Source organism: Tamandua tetradactyla, chromosome 5, assembly GCF_023851605.1.
Source record: "Tamandua tetradactyla isolate mTamTet1 chromosome 5, mTamTet1.pri, whole genome shotgun sequence".
In the NCBI taxonomy this organism is placed as follows: domain Eukaryota; kingdom Metazoa; phylum Chordata; class Mammalia; order Pilosa; family Myrmecophagidae; genus Tamandua; species Tamandua tetradactyla.
Window position 1 is genome coordinate 87,262,788 of NC_135331.1, and position 26,426 is coordinate 87,289,213.

At 47.5% G+C, this 26,426-nt stretch overlaps 2 protein-coding genes across 3 annotated transcripts; both read right to left on the minus strand.

The window, feature by feature from the left end:
- Positions 1-195: 195 nt before the first annotated feature.
- On the minus strand, positions 196-3,538 carry LY6G5C (lymphocyte antigen 6 family member G5C). The gene is made up of 3 exons (XM_077159199.1): positions 3,418-3,538; positions 2,169-2,333; positions 196-709 (listed from the first exon to the last, which is right to left on the minus strand). The coding sequence occupies exons 1-3, from the start codon at positions 3,536-3,538 to the stop codon at positions 546-548; spliced, it is 450 nt and encodes a 149-aa protein (XP_077015314.1). The 3' UTR covers positions 196-545.
- Positions 3,539-7,050: 3,512 nt separating this feature from the next.
- ABHD16A (abhydrolase domain containing 16A, phospholipase) lies at positions 7,051-26,407 on the minus strand. Of its 2 annotated transcripts, XM_077161333.1 has the most exons (20): positions 26,201-26,406; positions 25,122-25,178; positions 24,303-24,369; positions 23,981-24,067; positions 21,073-21,158; positions 19,296-19,369; positions 18,956-19,078; positions 14,347-14,461; positions 14,056-14,157; positions 13,469-13,532; positions 13,015-13,064; positions 12,558-12,681; positions 9,035-9,139; positions 8,775-8,838; positions 8,334-8,390; positions 8,124-8,186; positions 7,885-7,961; positions 7,700-7,798; positions 7,576-7,622; positions 7,051-7,381 (listed from the first exon to the last, which is right to left on the minus strand). In XM_077161333.1, exons 1-20 carry the CDS (start codon positions 26,330-26,332, stop codon positions 7,298-7,300), a joined length of 1,677 nt encoding a protein of 558 aa, XP_077017448.1. In that variant the 5' UTR covers positions 26,333-26,406; the 3' UTR covers positions 7,051-7,297. The 2 variants fall into 2 exon arrangements, with proteins under 2 accessions (XP_077017448.1, XP_077017449.1); XM_077161334.1 differs by lacking the exon at positions 7,700-7,798 and having other exon boundaries at positions 7,857-7,961; positions 26,201-26,407.
- Between the last annotated feature and the right edge of the window lie 19 nt (positions 26,408-26,426).

Here is a 26,426-nt window from a genome sequence, read left to right on the forward strand (position 1 = left end):
TGCCCGTTTTGCCTTCAGCATAGAAGAGCTTCCAGTTCCTCTCCACCTTTTTGAGTCAAGAGTTGAATCAGAGGCATGGAAGCAGAGCTCAGCAAGGCTGGGAATCTCTTATTTGCCCCCATGGTGGAGTAGTCATGCAGGACCACTTCCCTCACTCTCCACCAGAAGAGACAGACAAACTAAACAGTTTGCACACCAATTTATTTTGGAGAAACATCTCGGGATTTGGCAAGGGAGAGGGCTGGGAGGGAGGAAAAGGATTGGGGCAAAGAGGTAAAGGAGCAGCCTAAGAAGAAGAGAGCAGGAAATATTTTTTGAAACCTTTCTGACAAAAAGGGTTCTTTTGAGGGCCTAATGGAAAAACTCCAGAAAATTCTGGAGAGAAGAGCCTGGGGGATGGTCAGAGCAGTAATAGGGATCTTGGGGGAGGGAGGCAGGGAGGGTTGGTGTGAGGGGTTGGAAGTTGTCCTGGCTGAGCCCAGATGGGAATCCAGAGTGTAGCTGGAAATGGATGGAATTTAACTTGCAAGGTCTTTGCAGTCGCTCTAAGAATTGTAGATCACTCTGCTCTGAGGGTCATTGCATAAATCCATGAAGCAGCATTGAGAGGATATCCAGAAGCCAAACACCGGAGACGTGTGGGTGTATGCACAGTCTTGCATATGCTCCTTGCGGCGGCAGTCACTCACCATGATGTCAGTGCCACTGCCTGGGGGAGGGGCCACGGCACCAGTGATGTGGCTGCCCCAGGCAGGGGCCCAAATCCTTTCAGCCCCTCACTCCAAACTGATTTAGCATCACTACCCCCACACCCTGCCCTGGACTCCTTCAAAATGAAGAGATTCCTACAATTGGTCAGGGGTCAGTAATACTCCATGAGGCCCCAGCCATGAAACTCTGTTGGTTTCCCATAGAAGGTTGGGGAGAAAGAGCCACTCACAATGCAGTCACAGCTGGAGGGGATTGAATTGGGGCATGAAGAAAGCACGCAGGGACCATGTGGGGAAAAGCTGCGGAGATGTATCGGAAGTCAGATTGCAGAGAGGAGGTGTTTGTCATTTATTTTATAGGCCAAAAGTAGAAGCATAATATGATTACCTCCATTTCTAGATACATATCTTAGACATACACATACCACCCCCCAAAGAAAAAAATATCTTTGTGCCTGTCATGGTCAGGTTCATGTGTCAACCCTAACTAATACAGTGCCTATGTCCCTAGATGTCAGATACAGGGATGTTCACTGCTCCCATGCTTGAGAGAGTGACCAATTAGAAACAACCCAAACAGCCTCCAGTAGTGGAATGAATACGTGGCTGCTGATAAGCCCATACCATAGGGTGCTCTGCAGGAGGTCAGCAGAACAAGGAAGCTGTTTACAAACTGATATGGGAACATTAAGTCTCCATAACTATTAGGTTTAATAAACAAATGCAGGACAGTGTTTATAGTGGCATGCTGTTTTGTGAAAGTGGAGGAAGAGGGGGAAAAGGAGTAAACAACAGTCTATTTGTATAGACTGGATATGTACAAAAGATATCCTAAAGAATAAGAAACTGAAAAGAGTGGTTGTGTGCTGTGTATGCATGGGGGCTGAATGGATTAGGGACAGGAACAGGAAGGAGACTTTCTTTGATAGCCTTGTATACACTTTGATATTGGAGCCATGTTTATGCATATACATCTACTGTTGAGACAATACAATGAAGGATATGAATGAAGGCAACTTCTTGAAGTGGTTCAAAGCACCATCTCGGGAACCACTAGAAATTCTGGCTCAGCCTTTATGGGATTTGGGCAATGTTCTTAACCTTTCTGCACCTCTGTTTCCTCATCTGTAAAGTGGAGGCCTGCCTCAGAAGGTTGTAAGTTCTTAGAACAGTGCTTGGCACATAGTATGTGTTATTTGTTTGTTAACGATCTTATTGAAACTTGATGACCATGAACTGCTTCCTGTGGCTAGGAGGCTGCAGTCAGCTGGGGGCTGAGAAGGGAAAAGGGGGAATGGAAGTGGAGAAAGAGAGTAGCTCTGAAGAAAAGGAAAGTGAGAGAGAGGGATGGATCATTATCTTAGGGTTCCAGAAACAGGACTTGGGGTGCAGCTTAGGAGGCTGGCACAGGCTCAGTTTGGGAAAGGGCTGGGCCCACAAGGAGAGGAGGCAACTTACTGTTCCTTATGTGGAGAGTGATGCAGCTGCTGCCAGGTGGGACCAGACAGATGTCAGATCCCAGGAGGCACCCCAACTCCTTGGTCTCAAAGAGGCATCGATAGCAGCGCAGGTATTTGGGCCACTCAAGTGGACGGGAGGGTGCCCGATTTTCAAGAAACTTACCTAGAACACAGAGGAGCACTGACCCCAAGCCATGGCCCACATGATTCCAAGCTAGTCAACCTCATTGTTCCCTCCCATCTCTCCATCTCAGAAAATGATGTAATCATCCATTCTTTAAAGTCACTTGGTTTAAACTTTTATCAGAAGTTTTAATCATTAAAATCGCTTTGGTTTTTGGTTCTCCATTCTCTACTCCTTTATCAGCAGAAATGGGGAACTTCTTCATTCATTCATCCATGTATTCAACAGGTACTTGAGGAGGTAAGATGTGCCCAGCATTCTGCAAGCCTCTAAGGCTGAGGCAGCCATTCCAGCTTTGGGAATCCCTATTAGGACACTTCTTCCTTGGTGATTTGGTTTTTCAGTCCCTCACCAGCTTGGTCACTCCTTGTTTGAACATGCTTTCTTAATCTGATATTTCAAAGTAAAAACAAGAGTGCATCCCAGGGCAGGAAGAATCTCTCTTTCACGTGGACAGGAGACTTCAAGCAACCCAGGGCCATGCTCTTTGTTTTGTGGATCCTATCACTGGACAGAATCATGTTAAACTATGTCCACCCAAACCTCTCCGTTCTTCCTCCCCAACTACATGCACATACAATCCCCTCCCCACCCCCATTTCTCTGGTCTCAGGCCCAGACTATAGACTAAGGAGTCCCCAGAACCAAGCAGAGCACTTGGTATACAGCCAATGTCAAATAAACACTTCAAATCCTGTCTCTAGGCAGATGGTATTTTGCAGCCGAATGAAGAGCCCATTGTGCTAGATTAAGCCTCATCCAACCCTGAGTACCCTGGTTCTCTGGCTCCTGGTTCTTCCACATGGCATGTTCTCCAACCCTTCCTGTTCTGTGCCTGCCCTCAGACTTGAAGACATCCCCATTTAGGTCGCTGCTGTTCTGGGGCAGTCACTAGAACTCTCCCTCAGAGTGAACAGCAATGGTCGCAGGCAACGTGCCATCAAGTCCACCCATCCCGTCTTCCTTCTCTGCTTGGGTTTGCCTGAATGTCCTGGTCACCTGGTGTCTGTGGATTTCCCCACCAGCAAGCCAGGCGACCCCTCTGACCTCTCAGAGCTACTTACCAAACACTGAATCCATGGTGACCAGCACGATCAAAATGACCATGTACAGAGCATGGGGGGTGCTGCGGAGGCCCAGGGGCCTCAGACTCTGGCTACCCGCAGGGCCTGCCATGACATACATGGCTGCCTGCCAGCCGCCAGTGTGGCTTTATATTACTGGTGGAAGAGAGGTTGGCTGAGAGGAAGGTGAGAGGCAACACCGGTTTGCGGTGGAATCAATGCCTAGGCAGCCAGAGGGTCCATGTGTCCTCACCCACAGGCACTCTGAGGCCTGACATCCTGACTCAGGAGCAGGGGCCCAACAAGGGGGAAACGGGAAGGGAACTTTTATATTAATTCAGCTGAATCACGGCCACAGATGATGGGAATACAACAGTGCACAAAGTCCCTGTCCTCACCAGACATACAGTCTAGTGGGAGAGGCAAGTCAACCAGCAATGAAGAGGGGAGGGGAGAGGGCTGCCAGGGGGAAGAGCCAGAGCAGTGGAAACTGTCAGAAAGGATTTCGGCAGAGGAGCAAACTATCACATTCCTGTTAGTAAAAGGTCACTGTGGCTGCGGAGGCCCTGGAAACAAGTTAGGATGCCATTCCTGAACCCAGACACAAGATGGCGGCCTGGGCTAGCAGAAGAGTGGCAGTGAAGCCGAAGAGAGTTGAGTAAATCTGAGATATATTTAGAAGGAACACTGGACCGATCTGATGTCAGGCTGGATGTGGGGTGAGAAAAGAGGGGACAGACTTGCAAAACGGGGTTGCTGGTGGTACCATTTACCAAGATGGGAAAACTCATCTGATCGCTGTCAGAAATCTAAAAGTAAGGACCCCCTGGGTCCCGGGTGGCCCACGTCTCAGCCCGGTGCCCCACTGGGGTCCGGGCACGCAGCGCCTCCCCTAAAGCCCCCTTTCTTCCGCCCTGCCCAATCTCCGTGGGTCCGGTTTCCCGCGCCCACAGGCTCCGGCACTGCACATTCGCTCGCCGCGCCTGACTGCGCCCCAGAACGCCCTGGGGGCCGCGGGGGCGAACCCTGCCTAGGAAGGGAGGAACCTGGGAGGCGCCAGCATGGCGTGGTCACCCTGGCGTCCGGCCCCAGCAGACACCCACAGCGCGGCGCGGCTCCCAGGAAGGAGGCGCTATGGTACCAGTATCCCTCGGGGCTGGGCTTCTGGAGGCGGCATAGCAGGCCCCGAGCGGCCGCGTTTCCCCTGCCGGGGGCCTCCTGTGCCCCCAACCTCGCCTGCTCCGGCCCTACTCGCCTGGCCCTTCGCAGGCTCTGCGGGAGACTCAGTTTTTACTTTAAGGGTCGGTGGGCCGTCCCTGGGCCTCCAGGAACAACTCCACCTGCCCCAATTCGGGGCAAGGCCCTGCAGTCCACATCCCCTGCTGGAATCCCAGGCTAGCCAGGAAGCATCCGGTCTCGGGGGAAGATGAGAAAAGAAAGATGCAAGACGTACGTGCACCAAGAAAGTCAGAAGGGGAGGAAGAAAATGAGAAGAAAACGCATGCTGCTGGGCGCTCCCCAAGTGTCTTGGAATGAATGAATGAATAAACTGTACTAGAGAAAAGTCCGAGTAAAGGAAAACTGGGGAGGAAAGCCTATTGAATGAATGAGTGTACAATGTAACAGAAATTAGAATCAGAGAGTGGGAACGTCTCTTAAAGAGGAGAGGGCCAAGGGAAGGCAAAGGGGATGTCACAGCGCCCTCTGAATCTCTCTCAAATAAGGTCGCAATTAAAAGTTCAAGAATTTGGGGACTACCGGAGCTGAGGCTGGGCAACCGGAGGGGGTCGCCCTAGAAGGTCCGGGAGGACGGGTCGTGGAGTTACCTCGCCTGTGGACCCTGATGGTCGCGAGAGGGAAGACACGAGTGGCATTTCGGGGCTGGACTGGGCCGGGGCTAGGCGAGATCTTCTTTGGAGGGGACATGGCCTCAGAGTCATTTGCCCCGCCCTGTTTTGTCTCGCTCCTCCTGTATCCACGCGGCAGGGCGCGGCCACTGCGTGCGGGAGGTGGCTGCGCGGGGAGTGTTCGTTACTGGGGTGACAGGCCTGGTGGAGACTTTCATGGGGTGACGAGGCGGGGCGTTGCTATAGTCGCTATGGTAGCAGCAGTGGATAAAGATGTCCATGCCAGGTGCCCAGTCCCCGGGACAAGGGATCCCTGGGGATAAGCAGCCGAGTGAGGAAACAAAAGAGGTGGGGCCTCAGGACAGGACGCCCCAGTTAGGGGGATGAGGCAGAGCCAGCAAAGGGTCAGTGTACAAGTGATCCGATCCTGCGACAGCCAGGTTCTGTTGGGAGCCGGGTTTGTAGAACTAGAGAAGTGGGTGCCTTTAGCCCAAATAAATGAATTAAAGAATGAGCGGCTGGGTACCGGGATAGTTCGCTGATTGAATTTGGGATGGCGAGGTCAGAAGCGACTGCCCCTACAGCTCCATTGCACACACTTCCCACCTATTTATCTCCTAGCAAAGGACAGAGGAGATGGGCACCAGTAACAGCTCTCCACCTGCTGTTTGCTGAAGACGGAGCTTTCTGGAGCTGTGGTTACCTCCCCTCCTCTGATCCCAAACTGTAGGTGTCCTATTACCTGACAGTGGCCCCTTCCCAGGAGAGACCCTCCAGGGGCTGACCTGTGGGGCAGACAGCCAGTGCCCCCCAATTTCACAGAGAAGCTGCTTGTACTGGATGAGGAGACACAGAAACCAGCCGGAGAATGAATCCAGTGCAAGGGAACACTGTGGCCCCCGTTATAAGCATCTTGTTCAAAACAGAGGACCCAGGTGGGAAAACCTGGGGCTCCGGGGGGTGAGGTGTCATCTGGAAAAGAAAAGTTTCCAAGGGAAGAAGGTGGCTAGGTAACCAACTGTTGGGTGGGAAGAAGACCCATTCACAGAATGGCCCACTGTGAGGACCAAGGATTAGAAGTAGGAATTGAGTTACAGAACAATCAATTTCCGCACTTTCAACCTAAGAATGTTCTTTCAGCAAAGCTGTTTAAAGATGCAGTGCGGCTCTGGGAGGCTGTGAACTCTTGACACTGGCTTTCAGTCCCTGGCAGACCCTGTGTTTGTTGAATTGCAAAAAAGGATATGAGGAGAGGCACGATGACATGGCAAGGAGGGGGCACAAGGTTTGCTGTGCAAGACCTAGGGAGCAGCCCATTCCTCCTGCTCAAGGGAGTAACAAGAACTGAGCAAAGCAAAGAAAAATGGGGTCCTGATGATGAAATCATTCAGTCTGGACGCGGCAATCAGTACAGAAGCTGAGCAGGTAAAATCAGGTACTTGGAAGTGCTTTGTAAACAATGCTGAGTTTTGAGCAAGAGTGAGCATCCATGGGCTTCTTGAGTGGTTGTGGGCCACCCAAGCAGCAGGGCCAGGGAGGCTGGTGGGAGGGCTGCACAGTGGTGACAAGAACTGTAGGCACATGGTGGGGAGGTAAGGCTTGGTGGCCACCTGCCTGGGGATAGCTCAGGTCAGAGGCTGAAGGCCTGGAAGATAGCAGAGTTGGGGACAGCTGGGATGATCCAGACGTGGGATGTTCCCAAAATCCAGCCCTTCAGAGCACAACTCTCCCTATTGCCAGCCCACGGCTTGCTGGAACTCAGAAATTCATACAATGAGTCAGCCAGTAGAAAAAATACCTTTTTATTAATTATTAGGAATGATCTATTCATTTAATGCAGGGTGTGTGACGGGAGGGAGGATGCTACTGGATGGATAAGGGGAAACGTGCAAGAGGAACAGTGAGAAGGGGGATGGCCCCCCACTTTCCACAAACTATAAACAGCAATATGAATAGAGAGAATCACAAATAAGAGGGTCTTTTCTCATGCCCCCTCCCTTCCCATTCCTCCACAAGGAGTCCCAGCCCGGTCCCTAGAGATGCCAGGGCATCTGGAAGTTCTGGGCTGGGAGCGGGGTGCAGTGCGTGGCCTCAAAATTGTGCAGATGCTTCCGAGCCTGAGGAGAGAGTCCAAGGTGGGGCAGGTGAGGTGCAAGACACAGTGTGAGCAGCAGCCACCGGACATACCCCCACTCCAAGCCCACTGCCCATGACACTCAAGGTGCCACTTTCTCAATGCTTCCAGGGTATTTCCTGTCCCCAAGCCTGACTTGTGTCCCCTGCCCTTCTTGCCTCCTACCCCTCAGCTCACCAGAAACAAAGCCAGCTGCCGCCGTCCATCTGTACTCATATCTTCCCCTGTGGAGAGAGGCGTTCCAATGCTGGCCCTTCTAGGGCCCTCCCCAGGTCCCTCTCCTGCCCCAGGCCCTCCTTACCCACACTCCAGGGGAACTCAGGCCCGTGTTCTGCCTGGTAAGAGCGGAGAACGGACAGACACCAGTCCTCCTCCACCTCCCATCGGCTATAAATCGAGGCTAGTTCCGGGAGAGAGAGGAAGGCCCGTCGGCACCTCGGCCTTAGAGGGACCCCTACCCAGAGATCTTGCTGGGTCCCATCTGACCTTCCTCCAGCTGTGAGGAGGCCTCCAGCCACTGCCTCACCACTCGAAGACCCTCTTCTGCCATCACGCGGGGATACCTACAGAGGGAGCCAAGAGGAGGTCGGGGGACAGAAGTCTCTTCTCACCTCATCCCTGAAACTTCCTCCTTTCTGGTCCCTGTGGCTGCTGCCACTATACACATGTACACACACACACGCACATACACACACACAAACACAGGCACACACCGTGGCTCTCACCGATGCTGCAGCAGCTTCAACAGAAGGTCATTGCCTCGGTTGGACATGATGTCCTCAGGAGTCCTGGGGGTAAGAGGAAGGCCCACTGGATGTATCTGGAGGTTGGGAGGGAAGTTTCTGGATCTCTGGGTTTTTAGTGCTCAGAGGTAGGAGGGGCAACTCCCTAGCTCTGTCTGGGACCCGGGAGGGCAGAGGTTCCCCCGCACTCACGTGGTGGTGATGATCTCATCCTTGGTTCTCCGGATCAGGAGCACAGGGCCCTGGAATCTTCAGAGGGGACAGAGGGGTGGGGAGGGAGCAGTCAGAGGGAGACAGCTGACGACTGGCTCACCCCGCCCCTGCACTGGCTGTGCTGTTCCCTCCCCTTCGGCAGGCCTAGGAGTCAGAATATTTTAAGAATGGGAATTTGCTCAAAGTCTGGCTTTGCTGGGGATAGGTCTGGCTTTGCAGTTGTGCCAGGCATTAAGATTTTGGTTGTCAGAACATGAAGAAATCCAGGATCCCAGCAGACCTGAGGAGGGGTTCGGCCAGCTGGGATAGAGACAGGGCCACTGGGGGTGTGGGGCAGTGGCCATTTGCCAACGTGCATTTTGGTACTGAGTTTGGCAGGCCTGGGTGTGGAGCATGTGCCGGACCCCGGCCTGCCCTCACCTGCACAGCTGTTGTGCGTTGTTCAGATTGAGATGCTGTTTCACAGTCCCGGTCACCAGGCCCCCTAGAGTGGAATAAAGGTGAAGGAGTGGCAAAGATAAAGCACTTGCTCAACATAAAGGACCCCACTGAGAGACAAGTGAGGACAACTTATGCCCCACGATTGGAAAAGGAAAGACCTCCATTTGGGGCAGCTCCCAGTTCCAGCCCCCTGCCCCGCACCCCCACCCCCACAGGGCAGGCCTGGGAGCTGCACTCACTCCAGCTATCCGGCATGACCTTCAAGGCCAAAGGCACCAGGTCATCAAAGGAGGCATCCAGGACCACCGCACTAATGTCTGGGTAGGACATGGCTGCCCACGTAGCTGGGAACAGGATGGGAAAGAGGGGTGAGCTGCAAGAAGGGCTCCTGCCCACTCTCCTGTCCTCAGCCCACTGACCCTACAGGCTAACGCCTTCCTCCCTACTATGTTAATCTCTGGTCTCTGCTTAAGCCCTCACTTTACTCATCCAGGGCACTTTCTGGAGAGGCGTGAGGGTGGAAGGAAGTGTCAAATGTGTACAAAAATAATAGCCTCAACTTTGACTCAAGAAGAAATAGACGACCTCAACAAACCAATCACAAGTAAAGAGACTGAATTAGTTATTCAAAAGCTCCCTAAAAAGAAAAGTCCAGGACCAGACGGCTTCACATGTGAATTCTATCAAACATTCCAGAAAGAATTAGTACCTACTCTCCTCAAACTCTTCAACATAATCGAAGTGGAGGGAAAACTACCTAATTCATTCTATGAAGCCAACATCACCCTCATACCAAAACCAGGCAAAGATATTACAAAAAAAAGAAAACTACAGACCAATCTCTCTAATGAATACAGATGCAAAAATCCTCAATAAAATTCTAGCAAATCGTATCCAACAACACATTAAAAGAATTATACATCATGACCAAGTAGGATTCATCCCAGGTATGCAAGGATGGTTCAACATAAGAAAATCAATTAATGGAATACACCATATCAACAAATCAAAGCAGAAAAATCACATGATCATCTCAATTGATGTAGAGAAGGCATTTGACAAGATTCAACATCCTTTCCTGCTGAAAACACTTCAAAAGATAGGAATACAAGGGAACTTCCTTAAAATGATAGAGGGAATATATGAAAAACCCACAGCTAATATCATCCTCAATGGGGAAAAATTGAAAACTTTCCCCCTAAGATCAGGAACAAGACAAGGATGTCCACTATCACCACTATTATTCAACATTGTGTTGGAAGTTCTAGCCAGAGCAATTAGGCAAGAAAAAGAAATATAAGGCATCAAAATTGGAAAGGAAGAAGTAAAACTATCACTGTTTGCAGACGATATGATACTATACGTAGAAAACCCAGAAAAATCCACAACAAAATTACTAGAGCTAATAAATGAGTACAGCAAAGTAGCAGGCTACAAGATCAACATTCAAAAATCTGTAGCTTTTCTATACACTAGTAATGAACAAGCTGAGGCGGAAATCAAGAAACGAATCCCATTTACAATCGCAACTAAAAGAATAAAATACCTAGGAATAAATTTAACCAAAGAGACAAAAAACCTATATAAAGAAAACTACAAAAAACTGCTAAAAGAAATCACAGAAGACCTAAATAGATGGAAGGGCATACCGTGTTCATGGATTGGAAGACTAAATATAATTAAGATGTCAATCCTACCTAAACTCATCTACAGATTCAATGCAATACCAATCAAAATCCCAACAACTTATTTTTCAGAATTAGAAAAACCAATAAGCAAATTTATCTGGAAGGGCAGGGTGCCCCGAATTGCTAAAAACATCTTGAGGAAAAAAAACGAAGCTGGAGGTCTAGTGATGCCGGACTTTAAGGCATATTATGAAGCCACAGTGGTCAAAACAGCATGGTATTGGCATAAAGATAGATATATCGACCAATGGAATCGAATAGAGTGCTCAGATATAGACCCTCTCATCTATAGACATTTGATCTTTGATAAGGCAGTAAAGCCAACTCACCTGGGACAGAACAGTCTCTTCAATAAATGGTGCCTAGAGAACTGGATATCCATAAGTAAAAGAATGAAAGAAGACCCGTATCTCACACCTTATACAAAAATTAACTCAAAATGGATCAAAGATCTAAACATTAGGTCTAAGACCATAAAACAGTTAGAGGAAAATGTAGGGAGATATCTTACGAATCTTACAACTGGAGGCGGTTTTATGGACCTTAAACCTAAAGCAAGAGCACTGAAGAAAGAAAGAAAGAAATGGGAGCTCCTCAAAATTAAACACTTTTGTGCATCAAAGAACTTCATCAAGAAAGTAGAAAGACAGCCTACACAATGGGAGACAATATTTGGAAACGACATATCAGATAAAGGTCTAGTATCCAGAATTTATAAAGAGATTGTTCAACTCAACAACAAAAAGACAACCAACCCAATTACAAAATGGGAAAAAGACTTGAACAGACACCTACCAGAAGAAGAAATACGGATGGCCAAGAGGCACATGAAGAGATGCTCAATGTCCCTGGCCATTAGAGAAATGCAAATCAAAACCACAATGAGATATCATCTCACACCCACCAGAATGGCCATTATCAACAAAACAGAAAATGACAAGTGCTGGAGAGGATACGGAGAAAGAGGCACACTTATCCACTGTTGGTGGGAATGTCAAAGGGTGCAACCACTGTGGAAGGCAGTTTGGCGGTTCCTCAAAAAGCTGAATATAGAATTGCCATATGACCCAGCAATACCATTGCTAGGTATCTACTCAAAGGACTTAAGGGCAAAGACACAAATGGACATTTGCACACCAATGTTTATAGCAGCGTTATTTACAATTGCAAAGAGATGGAAACAGCCAAAATCTCCATCAACAGAAGAGTGGCTAAACAAACTGTGGTATATACATACGATGGAATATTATGCAGCTTTAAGACAAGATAAACTTATGAACCATGTAATAACATGGATGGACCTAGAGAATATTATGCTGAGTGAATCCAGCCAAAAACTAAAGGACAAATACTGTATGGTCCCGCTGATGTGAACGGACATTCGAGAATAAACTTGAAATATGTCATTGGTAACAGAGTTCAGCAGGAGTTAGAAACAGGGTAAGACAATGGGTAATTGAAGCTGAAGGGATACAGACTGTGCAACAGGACTAGATACAAAAACTCAAAAATGGACAGCACAATAATACCTAATTGTAAAGTAATCATATTAAAAACACTGAATGAAGCTGCATCTGAGCTATAGGGTTTTTTTTGTTTTTGTTTGCTTGTTGGTTTGTTTGTTGTTGTTGTTGTTTACTATTATTACTACTTTTATTTCTTTTCTTTATATTAACATTTTATATCTTTTTCTGTTGTGTTGCTAGTTCCTCTAAACCGATGCAAATGTACTAAGAAACAATGATCATGCATCTATGTGATGATGTTAAGAATTACTGAGTGCATATGTAGAACGGTATGATTTCTAAATGTTGTGTTAATTTCTTTTTTTTTTCTTTCCGTTAATAAAAAAATAAAAAATAAAATAAATATAAAAAATAAAAAAAATAAAATAAAATAAAAAATAATAGCCTCTCTCAGGCCCACTTGGAGATCCCAACCTCCTCCCTCTCCTTTTTGAGCCGCTCCCCTGACTCCTGAGCCACCAGTGCACTTCCCCACCTATCCTGGGGGGAGGGAGGCAAGATGGACCCATGGCAGGAGGGGCAGGGATGGGGAGAGGGAAGGCTCGTACCAGTGAAGCCACCGATGGACCAGGCATAAATGACAATGTCCTGGGGCTGGAAACCCAGTCGGTGGATGGCAAATTGGACCACCACATCCATGGCATTGGCCTCATTCTGTGGGAAGGGCACCCCCTGCAGGCGGAAGGAGGTATCAGAATGGGAGGAGGTGTCAGAATCAAAGGCCAATGCACAGGCCAGCCGCCCTTCTGGCACTGCGGACCCTTCCCCCCGCACCAGGGAGAAGGTGCAGAAGAAAAGGGCGTGGGAGCGGCAGTTCCCTCTAGAAGGCAGATGTTTACAGTGAGACCCCCCCTCATCAACTGTCCCCCCGCAGTTAGGGGGGCATGGCTCCCTGATGCCCCAGGTGGGTGGAGACACCCACAGAAATGTATGACCCATTGGCTAAAGAGAGAGAGAGAAAAAAATTCCATTTCAAGAAAAGGAAGGGATTTGAAAGCATCTCACCGTGCTTCCAGCGAAGCCTGGATGATTCCAGCCCAGGACTGAGTATCCGGCTGTAACAGGGGATACAGGGGGAGGGAGGATTGAAGAGAAGGGCAAGGAGCTCGAAGCAACCCCAGCTCCAGGGGTAAATTTAACATCAAGCCTTCCCAGAAATGCGGAGATCACATCAAAGGTTTTAAGGCAGTAGAAGGAAGAGAGATGCGAATGTGTGTGGCGTGCAGGGTATGTGGGCACACGTGGGCACCAGCATGAAGAGGAAAAGGTTAGGGACACAGTCCTAGGGGAGAGATGGATGATTATCAAAGCAAATGGGGAGTGGATTTTCCCCCAAAGGTGAGGGGCTCATACCTAACCCAGAGAAAGAAGAGGTCAGGCCCCCAGGGGTCATATCAGAGGGGAGGTAGAGATATTCTGTACCCAGGGGCAGAGAGAAGAGGGTGAGACAGAGGCCTACCTTCCAGGGGTGTGGAGATGCAGCCCACTTCGTAGAACCCTGCGTTGCCCTCACAGCAGATCACCTGGGGAAGGAGGTGGAAGGAAAGCTGGGAAGGAGTCCAGCTGGGACAGAAACCTCTCCCCTACAGCCCCACTCAGGGCAGGGACGGCAGCCCAAGGGAGTTTAGCAGGGAAGAAGGGGTATTTCCTGTTTTCCCCAAGGGAAACAGAAACTTCTCATTCCACAAGATCCAAAGAAATGAAAGGCAATGTGGGATGCAAATGCTCGGCAAGCTGGGTCCTCAGAGGAGTACGAATGACTGTGAATTGTTAAACCATCTAGCACCGTGTGGGTTTTTCCTTGGAAGCCCACCAAGTGGATATTTTTAAGTAATGGGATTGTAGATATTTTTTTTCTTTTACAGATTTTGTAACTACTACCTCATCTATGTCCCTATCACTACTTCATCTATTTTCCTATACCAGGAGGTCTCTGGGGTAGAGCTGACAGATAGGATAATTCCCAGTGCTACTGCAGAACTAGGGCCCCCAGAACCTCTACTGCCTTCTGCAGACTCCACCTTGGCACCCCCCACTCCCTCTCACCAGCTTCTGTCCTTGGGGCTCAGCTGTCCCCCGCCGATCCACAAACATAGTGTCAATCTCGTTGCCATCGCAGGCCAGCAGCTTCGCCCGGCGCCCGTTATACTGAGTGGGGGAAATGCAATAACCAGGTCATAAGGCGCAGGAGGGCCACATCACTGCAGGGTGAGGGCATGGCGGGATGCAGGGGAATGCATGGTAGGGTGAGGGCATGGCAGGGCCGGGGGAGGGCATGGCAGGGTGAGGGGAGGGCAGGGAGGTACTGGGGGGTGGGGGAGGGCAGGGGATCCTCACCTCTTCCACTAGCCGGGCCTGGCCTTGCAGGAGCACAGGCATGAGGGCCTTCTGGAGCAGGTACACAGAGCCCGGGTACAGCATCCGGCGCCCCAGGGTGTGTGCCACCAGGAAGCTGTGGGGAGCACAGGGTTAAGGAAGCCCCAACCCCTGTGGAGCCTGGGGACTACTCCAGAGACAGTCTGAGCTCTAGCATGCACACACTCTGGGGCCTGCTGTACCCTTGACCTCCGCCTTCACTCTTTCACGACTTAATGAAATAATTAATGTACCAGGCTGGTATTTTTTAAACTTTTTTTTACTGAAACCTTCATAAGACACAAATTTTATACCATAGCTCACTACACACATATGTATTTTATGAGAAAACACTTTCTATGTATAATAAGTAAAAACAAGGTTATTATCAAATGTGGTATTGTCAATGTATAAATATAACACATTAAAAGTCCCTCAAATAGGATACAGACTGTGCAACAGGACTAGATACAAAAACTCAAAAATGGACAGCACAATAATACCTAATTGTAAAGTAATCATGTTAAAACACTGAATGAAGCTGCATCTGAGCTATAGGTTTTTGTTTTGTTTTGTTTTGTTTTGTTTTGATTTTACTATTATTACTTTTATTTTTTTCTCTATATTAACATTCTATATCTTTTTCGGTTATGTTGCTAGTTCTTCTAAACCAATGCAAATGTACTAAGAAATGATGATCATGCATCTATGTGATGATGTTAAGAATTAATGATTGCATGTGTAGAATGGTATGATCTCTAAATGTTGGGTTAATTTCTTTTTTTCCGTTAATTAAAAAAAAAAAAAAAAAGAGAAGGGATAATTGGAGATGAAGGGATACAGTCTGTACAACGGGACTTGATATAAAAACTCAGAAATGGACAGCACAATACTACCCAATTGTAATGCAATTATGTTAAAACACTGAATGAAGCTGCATGTGAGGTATAGGTTTTTTGTTTTTGTTTTTTTTTTGTTTTTTTTTCTTTCTATTATTGTTTTAATTCTTATTCTGTTGTCTTTTTATTTCTTTTTCTAAATCGATGCAAATGTACTAAGAAATGATGAATATGCAACTATGTGATGTTATTAAGAATTACTGATTGTACATGTAGATTGGAATGATTTCTAATTGTTTTGTTAATTCTTTTTTTAATTAATAAAAAAAAAAAAAAAAAAAAGTCCCTCAAATAAGGAAATACAAATGGCCAAAAGGCACATGAAAAGATGCTCAACTTCCCTGGCTATTAGAGAAATGCAAATCAAAACACAATGAGATATCATCTCACACCCACCAGGATGGCCATTATCAATAAAACAGAAAACAACAAGTGCTGGAGAGGCTGTAGAGAAACAGGCACACTTATCCACTGTTGGTGGGAATGTCAAATGGTACAACCGCTGTGGAAAAAAGTTTGGCGGTTCCTCAGGAAGCTAAGTATAGAATTGCCATGTGACCCGGCAATACCATTGTTAGGTATCTACTCAGAGGACATGAGGGCAAGGACACAAACGGACATTTGCACACCAATGTTTATAGTAGCATTATTTACAATTGCAAAGAGATGGAAACAGCCCAAACGTCCATCAACAGACAAGTGGCTAAACAAGCTGTGGTATATACATATGATGGAATATTATGCAGCTGTAAGAGAGAATAAAGTTATGAAGTATGTGATAACATGGATGGACCTTAAGGACATTATGCTGAGTGAGATTAGCCAAAAACAAAAGGAAAAATACTGTATGGTCTCACTGATATGAACTGACATTAGTGAATAAACCTGGAGAATTTCACTGGTAACAGAGACCATGAGGAGAGAGAAATAGGGTAAGATATTGGATAATTGGAGCTGAAGGGATACAGATTGTGCAACAGGTCTGATTGTAAAAACTCAGAAATGGACAGCACAATTCTACCTAACTGTAATACAATTATGTTAAAACATTGAATGAAGTTGAATGTGAGAATGATGGAGGAGGTGAGGGCACAAATGCAATCAGAAAGAAAGATAGATGATAAAGACTGAGATGGTATAATCTAGGAATGCCTAGAGTGTATAATGATAGTGACTAAATGTACAAATTTAAAAAATGTTTTTGCATGAGGAAGAACAAAGGAATGTCATTACTGCAGGGTGTTGAAAAGATGGTAATATTTTAAAATTTTAACTTATGTGTGAGACTAAAGCAAAAAATGTTTATTTGGTACAAAATTTATATTTTGACTAGGCATTTCCTAATATAACTTATGTAGACAGCTTAATTGAACACCATAAGTACATGGAACCTTGAGTAGGGCATGAGATTTTGCTGGTTTGCCCAGAGTGATGCCCCAATAAATCCCAGAGTGATTTGAACAGTGAATAAAAAAGTATTTGCAAAGTCCCCTTCAGAGAATGGTGAGAAAGGGGGAACATGCAACTTCCCCAAGTTGAATTCTTGATATTTTCACAAGTAGTGCAGACAACCAAAGCAATAGGCTCAGCCCTCAATCTTGGGGTTTGTTCATATGAAATTTAACCCCACAAAGGATAGGTCAAGCCTACTTAAAATTAGGCCTAAGAGACAACCCCAAGAGAACCTCTTTCATTGCTCAGATGTGGCCTCTCTCTCTCAGCCAACACAATAAGTAAACTCACTGCCCTCCCCCTGTCTATGTGGGACATGACTCCCAGGGGTGTGGACCTTCCTGGCAACGTGGGATAGAAATCCTAGAATGAGCTGGGACTCAGCATCAAGGGATTGAGAAAACCTTCTTGACCAAAAGGGGTAAAAGTGAAATGAGACATAATAAAGTGTCAGTGGCTGAGAGATTCCAAACAGAGTCGAGAGGTTATCCTGGAGGTTATTCTTACCCATTAAATAGATAGCACCTTGTTAGTCAAGATGTAATGGGAGGCTGGAGGGAACTGTCTGAAAATGTAGAGCTGTGTTCCAGTAGCCATGTTTCTTGAAGATGATTGTGTAATGATATAGCTTTCACAATGTGACTGTGTGATTGTGAAAACCTCGTGTCTGATGCTCCTTTCATCTACCTTGTCAACAGATGAGTAAAACATATGGAATAAAAATAAATAATAGGGGGAACAAATATTAAAATAAATTTAGATTGAAATGCTAGTGATCAACGAAAGAGAGGGGTAAGCGGTATGGTACGTATGAATTTTTTTCTGTAGTCTTTCTATTTCTTTTTCTGAATTGTTGCAAATGTTCTAAGAAATGATCATACTGATGAATATGTAACTATGTGATAATATTGTGAATTACTGATTATATATGTAGAACAAAATGATCTTAAGTTAAGAATGTTTGTGTTTGTTTGTTGTTATATATATTTTTTTAATTTAAAAAAAAGTCCCTCAAATAAACAATAATTTAAAAAAAAAAAAGATGGTTGTGTTTCACTAAATTGATTTCAAAATTCACTGATGGGTCAAGATCTGTAGTTTGACCACCACCAAACTCGACTACAACTCCACTGGGGCAGGGACCCCGCTGTTTGGTTCCCGGAGGAATCCCCAAAACCTACCCCACGGTAGGTGCCCAGAGCCTGGCACAGAGTAAGGGCATAATAAACATTTACAGGACAGATGTACTACTGTGGACAGGTAACACGGGGTAGGTGCTGTTCCCAGAAAAAGATGACCGATCGCTTCCCGCTCATCCTGGAGGATCTGTCCCGAGAACAACACTCTACAACCCTATCCAGCATCCTCCTTCCAACCCCCAAATTTGGCCCCATCAGCACTGTCAACAACCAACTACTAAGTTGAGCCCCTCCGTGTATTCTAGAACCTCCTCCTAGCCCCTACCAATAGGTAGTTCCCAGCATGTGCTCCACTGGGCAACACAGCGGGTGCTCTGGTGCTCACTGACACTATGGGCTGTGACTTACTGGGGCTCCAAATGTGTTCTTGGGGCCCAGGCAAGGTGGGAATCCTCCAGAACATGCTGCCATGCCTCCCCTCAGCTATGCTCTATGAGGCAGGTTGTTCACACACACGGGAACTGAGGCACAGAGGGGCCCTCTAGCTCACCCAACATGGGAGGGCCCAGGAGAGGGCCAGGGCGGGACAGAGCCGCCCACCACACCCTGCTCCAGACACAAGTTCTGTGTCCTCCCCACTCCCAGCCTCACTCTTCCCTCTCAGCCTCATTTCTAAGAAAAAACTTCTGAATGGGTTTCTGTTTGGGGATGGAAAAGTTCTGGTGGTGGGTGGTGGTGCTGCGGGCAAAACACTATCAATGCGATTAGCAGCACTGAATTGTAGACAGGAAAGCAGTTAAAATGGAAAATGTTACATTATGTACAACACAATTAAAAAAAAAAAAAGGAATATTTGTGTCAAACAATTGTTTCAATATCCCAGCTCTTCATTCACTACCTGAGGGGCTTTGGAGCTACCTGAGTCTCTTTTGTTCATATATTAATGTGAATAAAAATCGCTTTGCTGCAAATAATGCACATCAAGCGCATGGGGCAGGCCCAGCACGTGACAACCATTTCACAACGGAGTGCCCTGTCCCCAGAGCCCCTGCCCCACGTCCTGCCCACCCCAGCCGGCCTCTTCTCCCCGCCATTTCCCACCTGGTGATCTGACATGGCAGTTTCTTGACCCTGTTGAGAAGAGTGTCTGCTGTCCCCCGGTGCAGGGGCTCTGGGCGAAGCAGGGCCACGCCCCGGCGGGAAGGACCCCCTCGGGACTCCTTTCTGAAGAAGGGAAAGACACAGAGAGGGTGGGGTCAGCAGTAAGCTGGGCATCCAGGAGCCAGAGGATGGTGGGGTCCAGGAATGAGGAGATGGCACTAGAAGGCAGGCGCTGGGGCCCAACCCAGGGGTGGGTGTGGAGACTCAGGGACAGGACACGGGAGGGATCATCTGGGACAGTTCCAAGGGGAGGAACAGTACAAAGGCACTGGGGCCTCACCGACTGCTGGGTTCTTCCCAGTGGAAGTCGACTGGCCAGCTCCTGAAGTCAAAGTTGTAGTTGGCGAGCTGCCTCTGGGGAGGGCAAGGAGAGAGAGAGGAGGAGAGGAAGACGGGAGTTGAGAACTGGGGGGAGACCCGCCTACCCACCTTCCACACCATCGTAGTCCAGGGGACCGCCCCCTCGCCCCACACCACAGCGGGACCAAGTGGAGGTCACCATCCTCCTGTTCTCCCATGGGAAGCTCTGACGTGGCCAGAACAATCAGGCAAGAGAGGATATCCAACAGGTCTCAGGACTGGCCTGTGCGCCGTCTTTCAAGTGAGGAAACCAACACTCTTGGCTTTTCCTAAAATCTCAAACTGACCCACCCCTGGGAGAAGTGGCTGGAGACAGAGGAGATTCTGAAGGAGGGGGTGGCTTGGGGAGATCGATCATGCTCCCTTTCCTGCCTGCATCCTTTTGATGTCTTTGAGGCTCAGAAACCACCTCTCCAGGGGCCCAGACTGACTGCCCCAAGGCTCTGTGAGAGAGAAAGTAGGGAAGTCGTGCCCACAGTGGGCTCTTCTGTACTCAGGGTTCCCTCTCAGACTATCCCCCACCCCCACGGTTACCTCCCTTCCCTCAACTCCTGTAGCCCCGGGCCAGCGCTGCCACACAGACCATCTGTGCTTCCAGGCACCACACTGGGTCTTCGTGAGGGCAGCAGGAGCCCTGCCTCATGCTCCTGCCTTCCCACTCCCGCCCCTGGAGCTCCCAGCGCTCTATTTTGAGGGTTGTTTTTATTTTCTGCCAGGAAGATTTGACAGTTTCAAAAATAACTTGACTAGGAGAGAACAACAGAAAAATTGCACCAAAATTTAAATGGCAAAACAGAACAGAATGAGGAAAAGCATAGTTTAAGCAGGTTTTGCAGATCTGAATTTGAATCCAGACTCAGCCACTTCCTTGCTCTGTGACTCTGGATAGGTCGTAACCTCTTTCTGCCTGTTTCCTCAGATGAATGAATAAAGGCAGTAAGGCCACCTCACGCCACCCCTGGAAGGATCATAAAGAGTGTGTGCAGACGGCCCCAGATGGCAGCGTGGCATGGAGCATCGTCACACAGCTCCATAAACGGTGGCGTGGAGTCACAAGTAACAGGCAGATGGTGATCACATATGTTTGATCTTAGAGGCCCTTTCATGACAGGAAAAGGCTTTATGGGGCCCCAAAGCCCTTTCTCAAAGACAATCATACTCCAGCCCCAGCTGGGCTGGCACAACTCCAAGGACATTGTGTCTAGGCTTTTCTTCCCACCGGTGCCTCGCTGCGCTCCCAGGCACAGGAGTGGACATACCTGTCCATCCTGGCCCACCCATGAACAAATCGAGCATGGTGTTCAGTTCACAGAGCAGAAGTAAACAAATGTCTCCAGAACTGAATTATGCAATAGAGAGAAAACTCCCGTCCAAGAGCTATTCCGTTCTACATTCAAACGATTCTTGCAGATGCAGGGCTATTCTGTTCTACATTCAAATGATTCTTGCAGATGCAGGGCGGATGGGCAGAGGACTGCTCCAGCAGAATATGCCATTAGAAGTGGAAAAAATTCTCAGGTGGATAGTTCACTTATGGAAGGGAGAAGGGGTGCAGCAATGTGCAAGCAAACACCCTGGGTGGTGGGTGGCAAAACACGCCTCCTTCTCCTGGCAGAGCTGGTGCCCAGTGCTCTGGGAAGCGGCTGAGAAAGCTGCCGCCCGGGCACATGCTGGGCACCTTCCCTAGGGCCTCTCACCTTGTTTTCGGCAGACTGGTTCCTATGTGTTGCTTCCAAGATGGTGATGAACTGCAGGTACTGGGGGTTGGTCCAGCGGCCAATGCCTGGTAGGAGGGAGGAAACAGTGCTAGGAAAACTAGGACGCAGTATGGCTGGGTTTTAGGAAGAGACGTGGGGGTGGGCAAAGAGAAGTGAGAGAAAAAGGACTTGAGGGCCTGGGATCTGGGGAAACAGGAGACCCTTTTCATCTACATCCAGGAACTGTTCCACAGGATTCCTCCCCTTCTATCTTCTTCAGTTTGTTTTTTTTTTAGACCACCCTCCAACCTTCCAGCTTCCAGAATGTTCACTCTCCCCAGCTTATATTGTCACACAACCTGACTATTCTTCGTTAATACTGGATTTTTCTTTTTGCTGCCACCTTCTCTGATGTGTGCTTTCTGTCTCTTCCATCCATTCCACTGCTCCATAAGCCCCTGAAATGAGGCGTCACAGCCTTTCACTCTTGCCCTATAATTACTTCCTTGATGAATCCATGTCCCCTCCCTCGGTCCTCATTCTCTTCCACTGGGCCACTCAACACTCTTTCTGTCTTTTCAAGTTTCCTCCTCTTCTGCCCCTGGGGCCCATCCTGGGCCTCCTTCCACCGCCTGGTCTCCTTGTCCCTCCCCTACCACCTTTCTACTTGCCTCTCTGAATCGGGGACAATTCTCAATGCTGAACTCTTTTTCTCTCTCCACCTGCCCCTCCCTGACCCAGTCCACCTTCCGTTCATGCTGAGGAGTCTCAAATCCTAACTTCTCTCCTTCCTTACCCCACCAGGGCATCACGTGCCAGGCACTGTTCTACACACAGACAAAAGGCAGAAAACAAGACACCCAAGGGCTGTGCCCTCTCAGAGATGGCATCTTGGCTGGGGTGGCGGGGGGTGGCAGGTACAGTGGAGGAGTGAAACGGGGCTGAGAAGAGACAATAAACAAGTATCACAAAAGGATAGTGCTATAAAAAAAATGAAACCAGTGCAAATGAGAACTCTGCCTTGTCCAGGGAAGAGCCCCAAAGCAACTCTACGCTGCAGAATGACTTGTATGAATTGATGCCATTTATGCCAAAATGCAAAACACAAAAAATAATGCTATATATTGTTTACAGTCTCAGCACATTTGATAGATTGTAAACCACTTTTTTCACCTTCAAAAACTCTGAAATCGGGATGTTTTACAATTGATGGCAGCTTACATTGAATGAAATGAAGTTTACATTCATTTCTATGGACCAGAAAAAAAACCTCTCCAGGTAGCACTGCCAAGAGGAACATGGCACTGAGAAGGGAGCCAAAGAGGATACCAACCCCAGCAGTACTGCTTTTGTTCTTTTAATGATAAACGGTATTTGAAGTAAATATTACAAAACATTAGCCTTTTAATTCTTCTTGATGCTTTTGTTCTCTGGACTTTTCTGTGTATATATATTTTTTTCTAAATTGAAAATGAAGGAAATTTAAATATAAGACAACACTAAGATAAAATAGATTCCTGAAATTAAAAACATGAAAATGTTTAGTAACATAGGACATTATTATAGCAAAGCTGATATCTATAATAACTTTCTGCTTGATATTCTGAGAACGTACATAGTTTTGATAGCTAATCAAACACTATTTAAGATAGTGCTTAATATTTAGAATTTAAGAAACTCTGATATCTATATCTGTAGATTTTTTTTCTTGCTTGCTTTAATTTCAAATTGGTTTATGAAACACTGTACAAACACAGGCTTTACCACGATTGCTGAGATATTTTAATTAGATATGCCTATGGATAAGCTAACTAAGATACCTATTTTTGGTAGTTAAGATTCTCTTATGTTAACTGTAAAAACATTTGTATCTTTATATTTTCCTGAAATTAAAAACTTGAAAATGAGAAAAAAAAAAAAAAGACAAAACTGAGTAGTGGGAGCTACTTTCAGATGGAGTAGTCAGGGAAGGCTTCTCTGAGGAGGAAGGCCAGCCTCTGGACCGGACCCAACTGCAGCTATCCAGCCCCCACCTTCTCTAAGCAACCCCCTCACCGGGCTCTCATATGCATACACCAGAGTCCAATGATATGTTTTGTCTCTTTATTATTTCTTTTAACGGTGAGATATAACATACATATGTAAAACATACATTTGGTTTAAAAAATTCAAAGTAATCATTCATGGACTACCACTCAGATCAAGAGTGAAAACAAAGACACCTCCACCTGAGGAGACCGCCCCCCTCATCCTATACCCTCCACCTGTGCCCCCTCACCTCAATCACTCTTCTGACTTTCAAGATAACCACACCCTTGAATTCCTTTAGTGCCTTGCTACTTGCATTTGTGCCCCTTTTGAACTTTATATAAATGGAAACATACTGAATAAATTATTTTGTGGCCAGCTCCTTTCCAAACATGTTTGTGAAATTTGTGTGCTTTGGCAGATGCGGCTTTATTTTGTTCATTTGCATTGCTGCACGGTGTTCTGAAGTGTGACCATACCACATTATCCGACTATTCATGGCCATAAGAATTGTTCTAGTTTAAGGTTATTACCAACGATGCCATATGCTATATTCTCAGACGTACATATTTTTCATACATGCGCAGGAGTTTCTCTAGTGTGTGTGTGTATATACATACATATATATATATATATATATATATATAACACAGGGGTGGAAATATTGGGTTGTAGGGCAAAGCATCTTTTCTAAACAATGGCAAATTTTTCTGTTATCTCTTCATATATGCAACTAACGCCTTTTAAGGAAAAGATCACGCCTTAGACCATTCTCAGCTATCCCCCTCACAGCCTAGCACCAAACTGTATTTGCTGAAGGTACTTAATAAATATTCATCCAATCATAGGCAGATCCAAACCTGGCTTCCCCTCCACCTACCTCGGAGGCAGGCCACTCCTGCCAGCAGTAGCAGCAATGTTCCAGCATAGTGAGAGAAGGGTACCACTTTGGACAAACTCAAGTAACCTGGAAAGGGAATGGGACCATGTGAGAAGCTCTCCACAGTCCCCAGGCTCCTCCCTCATTCAGCCTCAACCTCCCCTGAGGCTCTCTCTTTGGGACAGCCACACCCTCAGGGGAAGAAGCCTGCTAGAAAAGGGCAGCTAAGCCATGCTCACAGGCTTATCCTCTTTAGGGGGCCAGCACATCTGCCAAAAAACCTGCCCATTTCCTTCCCCATCACCTCTGAAACCACACTGACCTTTTCTGTACAAGTAGAAGAAGGCGAAGGGAGAGGAGTAATAAGAGATGGACCAGAAGACTGAAGCCTGCAGCAGAGAGACCAGGGAAGGCAAGCAATACATCAACACGCGTACACATGGATAAGCACGTGCGTACACACACATGTACACTGATCTGCCATTGCCAGGCCTAGGCTCTGATCAAGGTTGTGGGTAAACTGAGGAATACTCATAGTAGGTACCTGTTCTGTGCATGACATCATCATCTGTAGGTATTTGATATTTGTTGAAAGGCAGTGTGTCAGAGCATAACAGAGGCTGGCAAAACCAGGTACAGGTTCAATTTTCTTCCCCAGGTTGTCACTGGCATAATTTCATCACATTTAAAGGCCAATCTCTCCTTCTACTCAAATTAATCAAGCTTTCTCAATTGGCCCTGCTCAGGACAGCCCTTGGCCTCGTCCCCAAAAGGTGCACAAATGTCACCATAGGAACCTTGCCAGAGGGAACAGCTGTCTGTGCAACTAAAGAAATTAGTTACCAGGGAGGACAGGTCACTGGGGACTGCAGAACTTAGCACCTGTAGATGGTCCCAAGAGTAAATACGCTTACCTTATGATTCAGGCTACCCCAGAGAAAGTAATGCTAAATACCAAAGGGGAGCGTCAAACATGCTCATTTGACAGTGTATAGTGTATGTGTTGGAGAGGTCTGCTGCAGAGCCCAGAGCACCCCCACCCTTGAGGGCCACTGCCTTCTTCTAGGCTGAGAAGCATGTTCAAGAGGGCAGGTGGGTCTGAAAAAAAGCAAGAGAGTCCCGGATGCCAGGGCCAACATACCAGTGCCAGGATGCTGTCAGCATGTTTCTCCAGGGCACGGGGCTGATAGTAGGTATCCTGCCAAAACAGATGGGCTAGTTAAGGACCCTACCCATTGACAGTGCTTCCGCATCCCTTTCAGAAGCCCAGGTGTGTGTCCTCTGGTTCTGGCCTCCAAGACTCTCTCTGCTACTGCAAAGTCCCTTGTCTGGCACCCTCAAGTCCCTCTTTCCCACCCCCACCCTGAGGCTGATTTCTCACCCAGAACAAGTGCAGAGAAATGGATTTGGAAGAAAAATGAAAGCAGCATAGGATGACCTTTTCCCTTTCCACAACCCAGTTTCAAATGGGTTGTGAACATGTGCATTCAGGGAAGAGGGATTAAAGAACAAAGGAAAGACACCATAACCACTTTAAGGGGGAAAGAGCATGAGAAATAAGAGCAGGTTGATCAGGGAAGAGACAAATCATGGGAAGAATTACTGGAGCGGGTAGTTTGTAGGGGCTAGTAAACATAATTTGGGACTACCGATAAAGGAAGAGAACATTTAGGGATTCACTCTACCACCATGCCCACGCCTCAGCTTTCTTGAGTGCAGAGGTCTCCAGGCTAGACCGGAGAGGGGGGAGGGAAGGGAGGGGCGAGGAACCGATACACGATACGTTGAAGAAGTCATTTTGAAATTCAAGGCCAGCCTAAGAGAAGATAAACTGGAGCCGGGCGAGTCACCAGAAGGCACGGAGGAAGCAGAAACTGGGAGTTTTACAGCAAAATCCACCAGCTCCCCAATCTTCCAGGGTTTAGGGAATCAATCTGGATGGACATGAACCACAACAGACAGGGTAGAGGGCCGCGGAGAGGAAAAAGCAAGAAGTGTAAGTCGGAACGAGAAAGCGGTGCCCAAAGAGCAATAAAGAAGGCAGGCGGCCACTCCACAGACGTGATTTTAACCCAGGAAGCACAAAGAGGGAGACTCTGCGGACAAATGGCTTGACAAACAAGCTCCCCCTATTTCCGATAATGGGCCCGTCTAAGTAGCAAAGGCCGCAAGGGGGGTTGGAGCGTACCATGGTTTTGATAGGGGGGTAACTCGACTCACCCAGGAGCTGGGAGAGGGGGTGGTGACTGAAGTTGGAGGCTCAGGGACGGCGGACGGGGCCCTTTCAGAGTCCCTCTCCCGGTAGATTTTGTAGAGCCGGGGGCCTAGGACGCAGCTCAGCAGCTTCGCCATAGCCCAGGCCCCGGCCGCTGCTCTCCCCGCAGCAGGTCCCCTGCTAGCCCCGCCCTCCCCGAGCCGCTGAGGTGAAGCGTGCCCTTGACGTCGT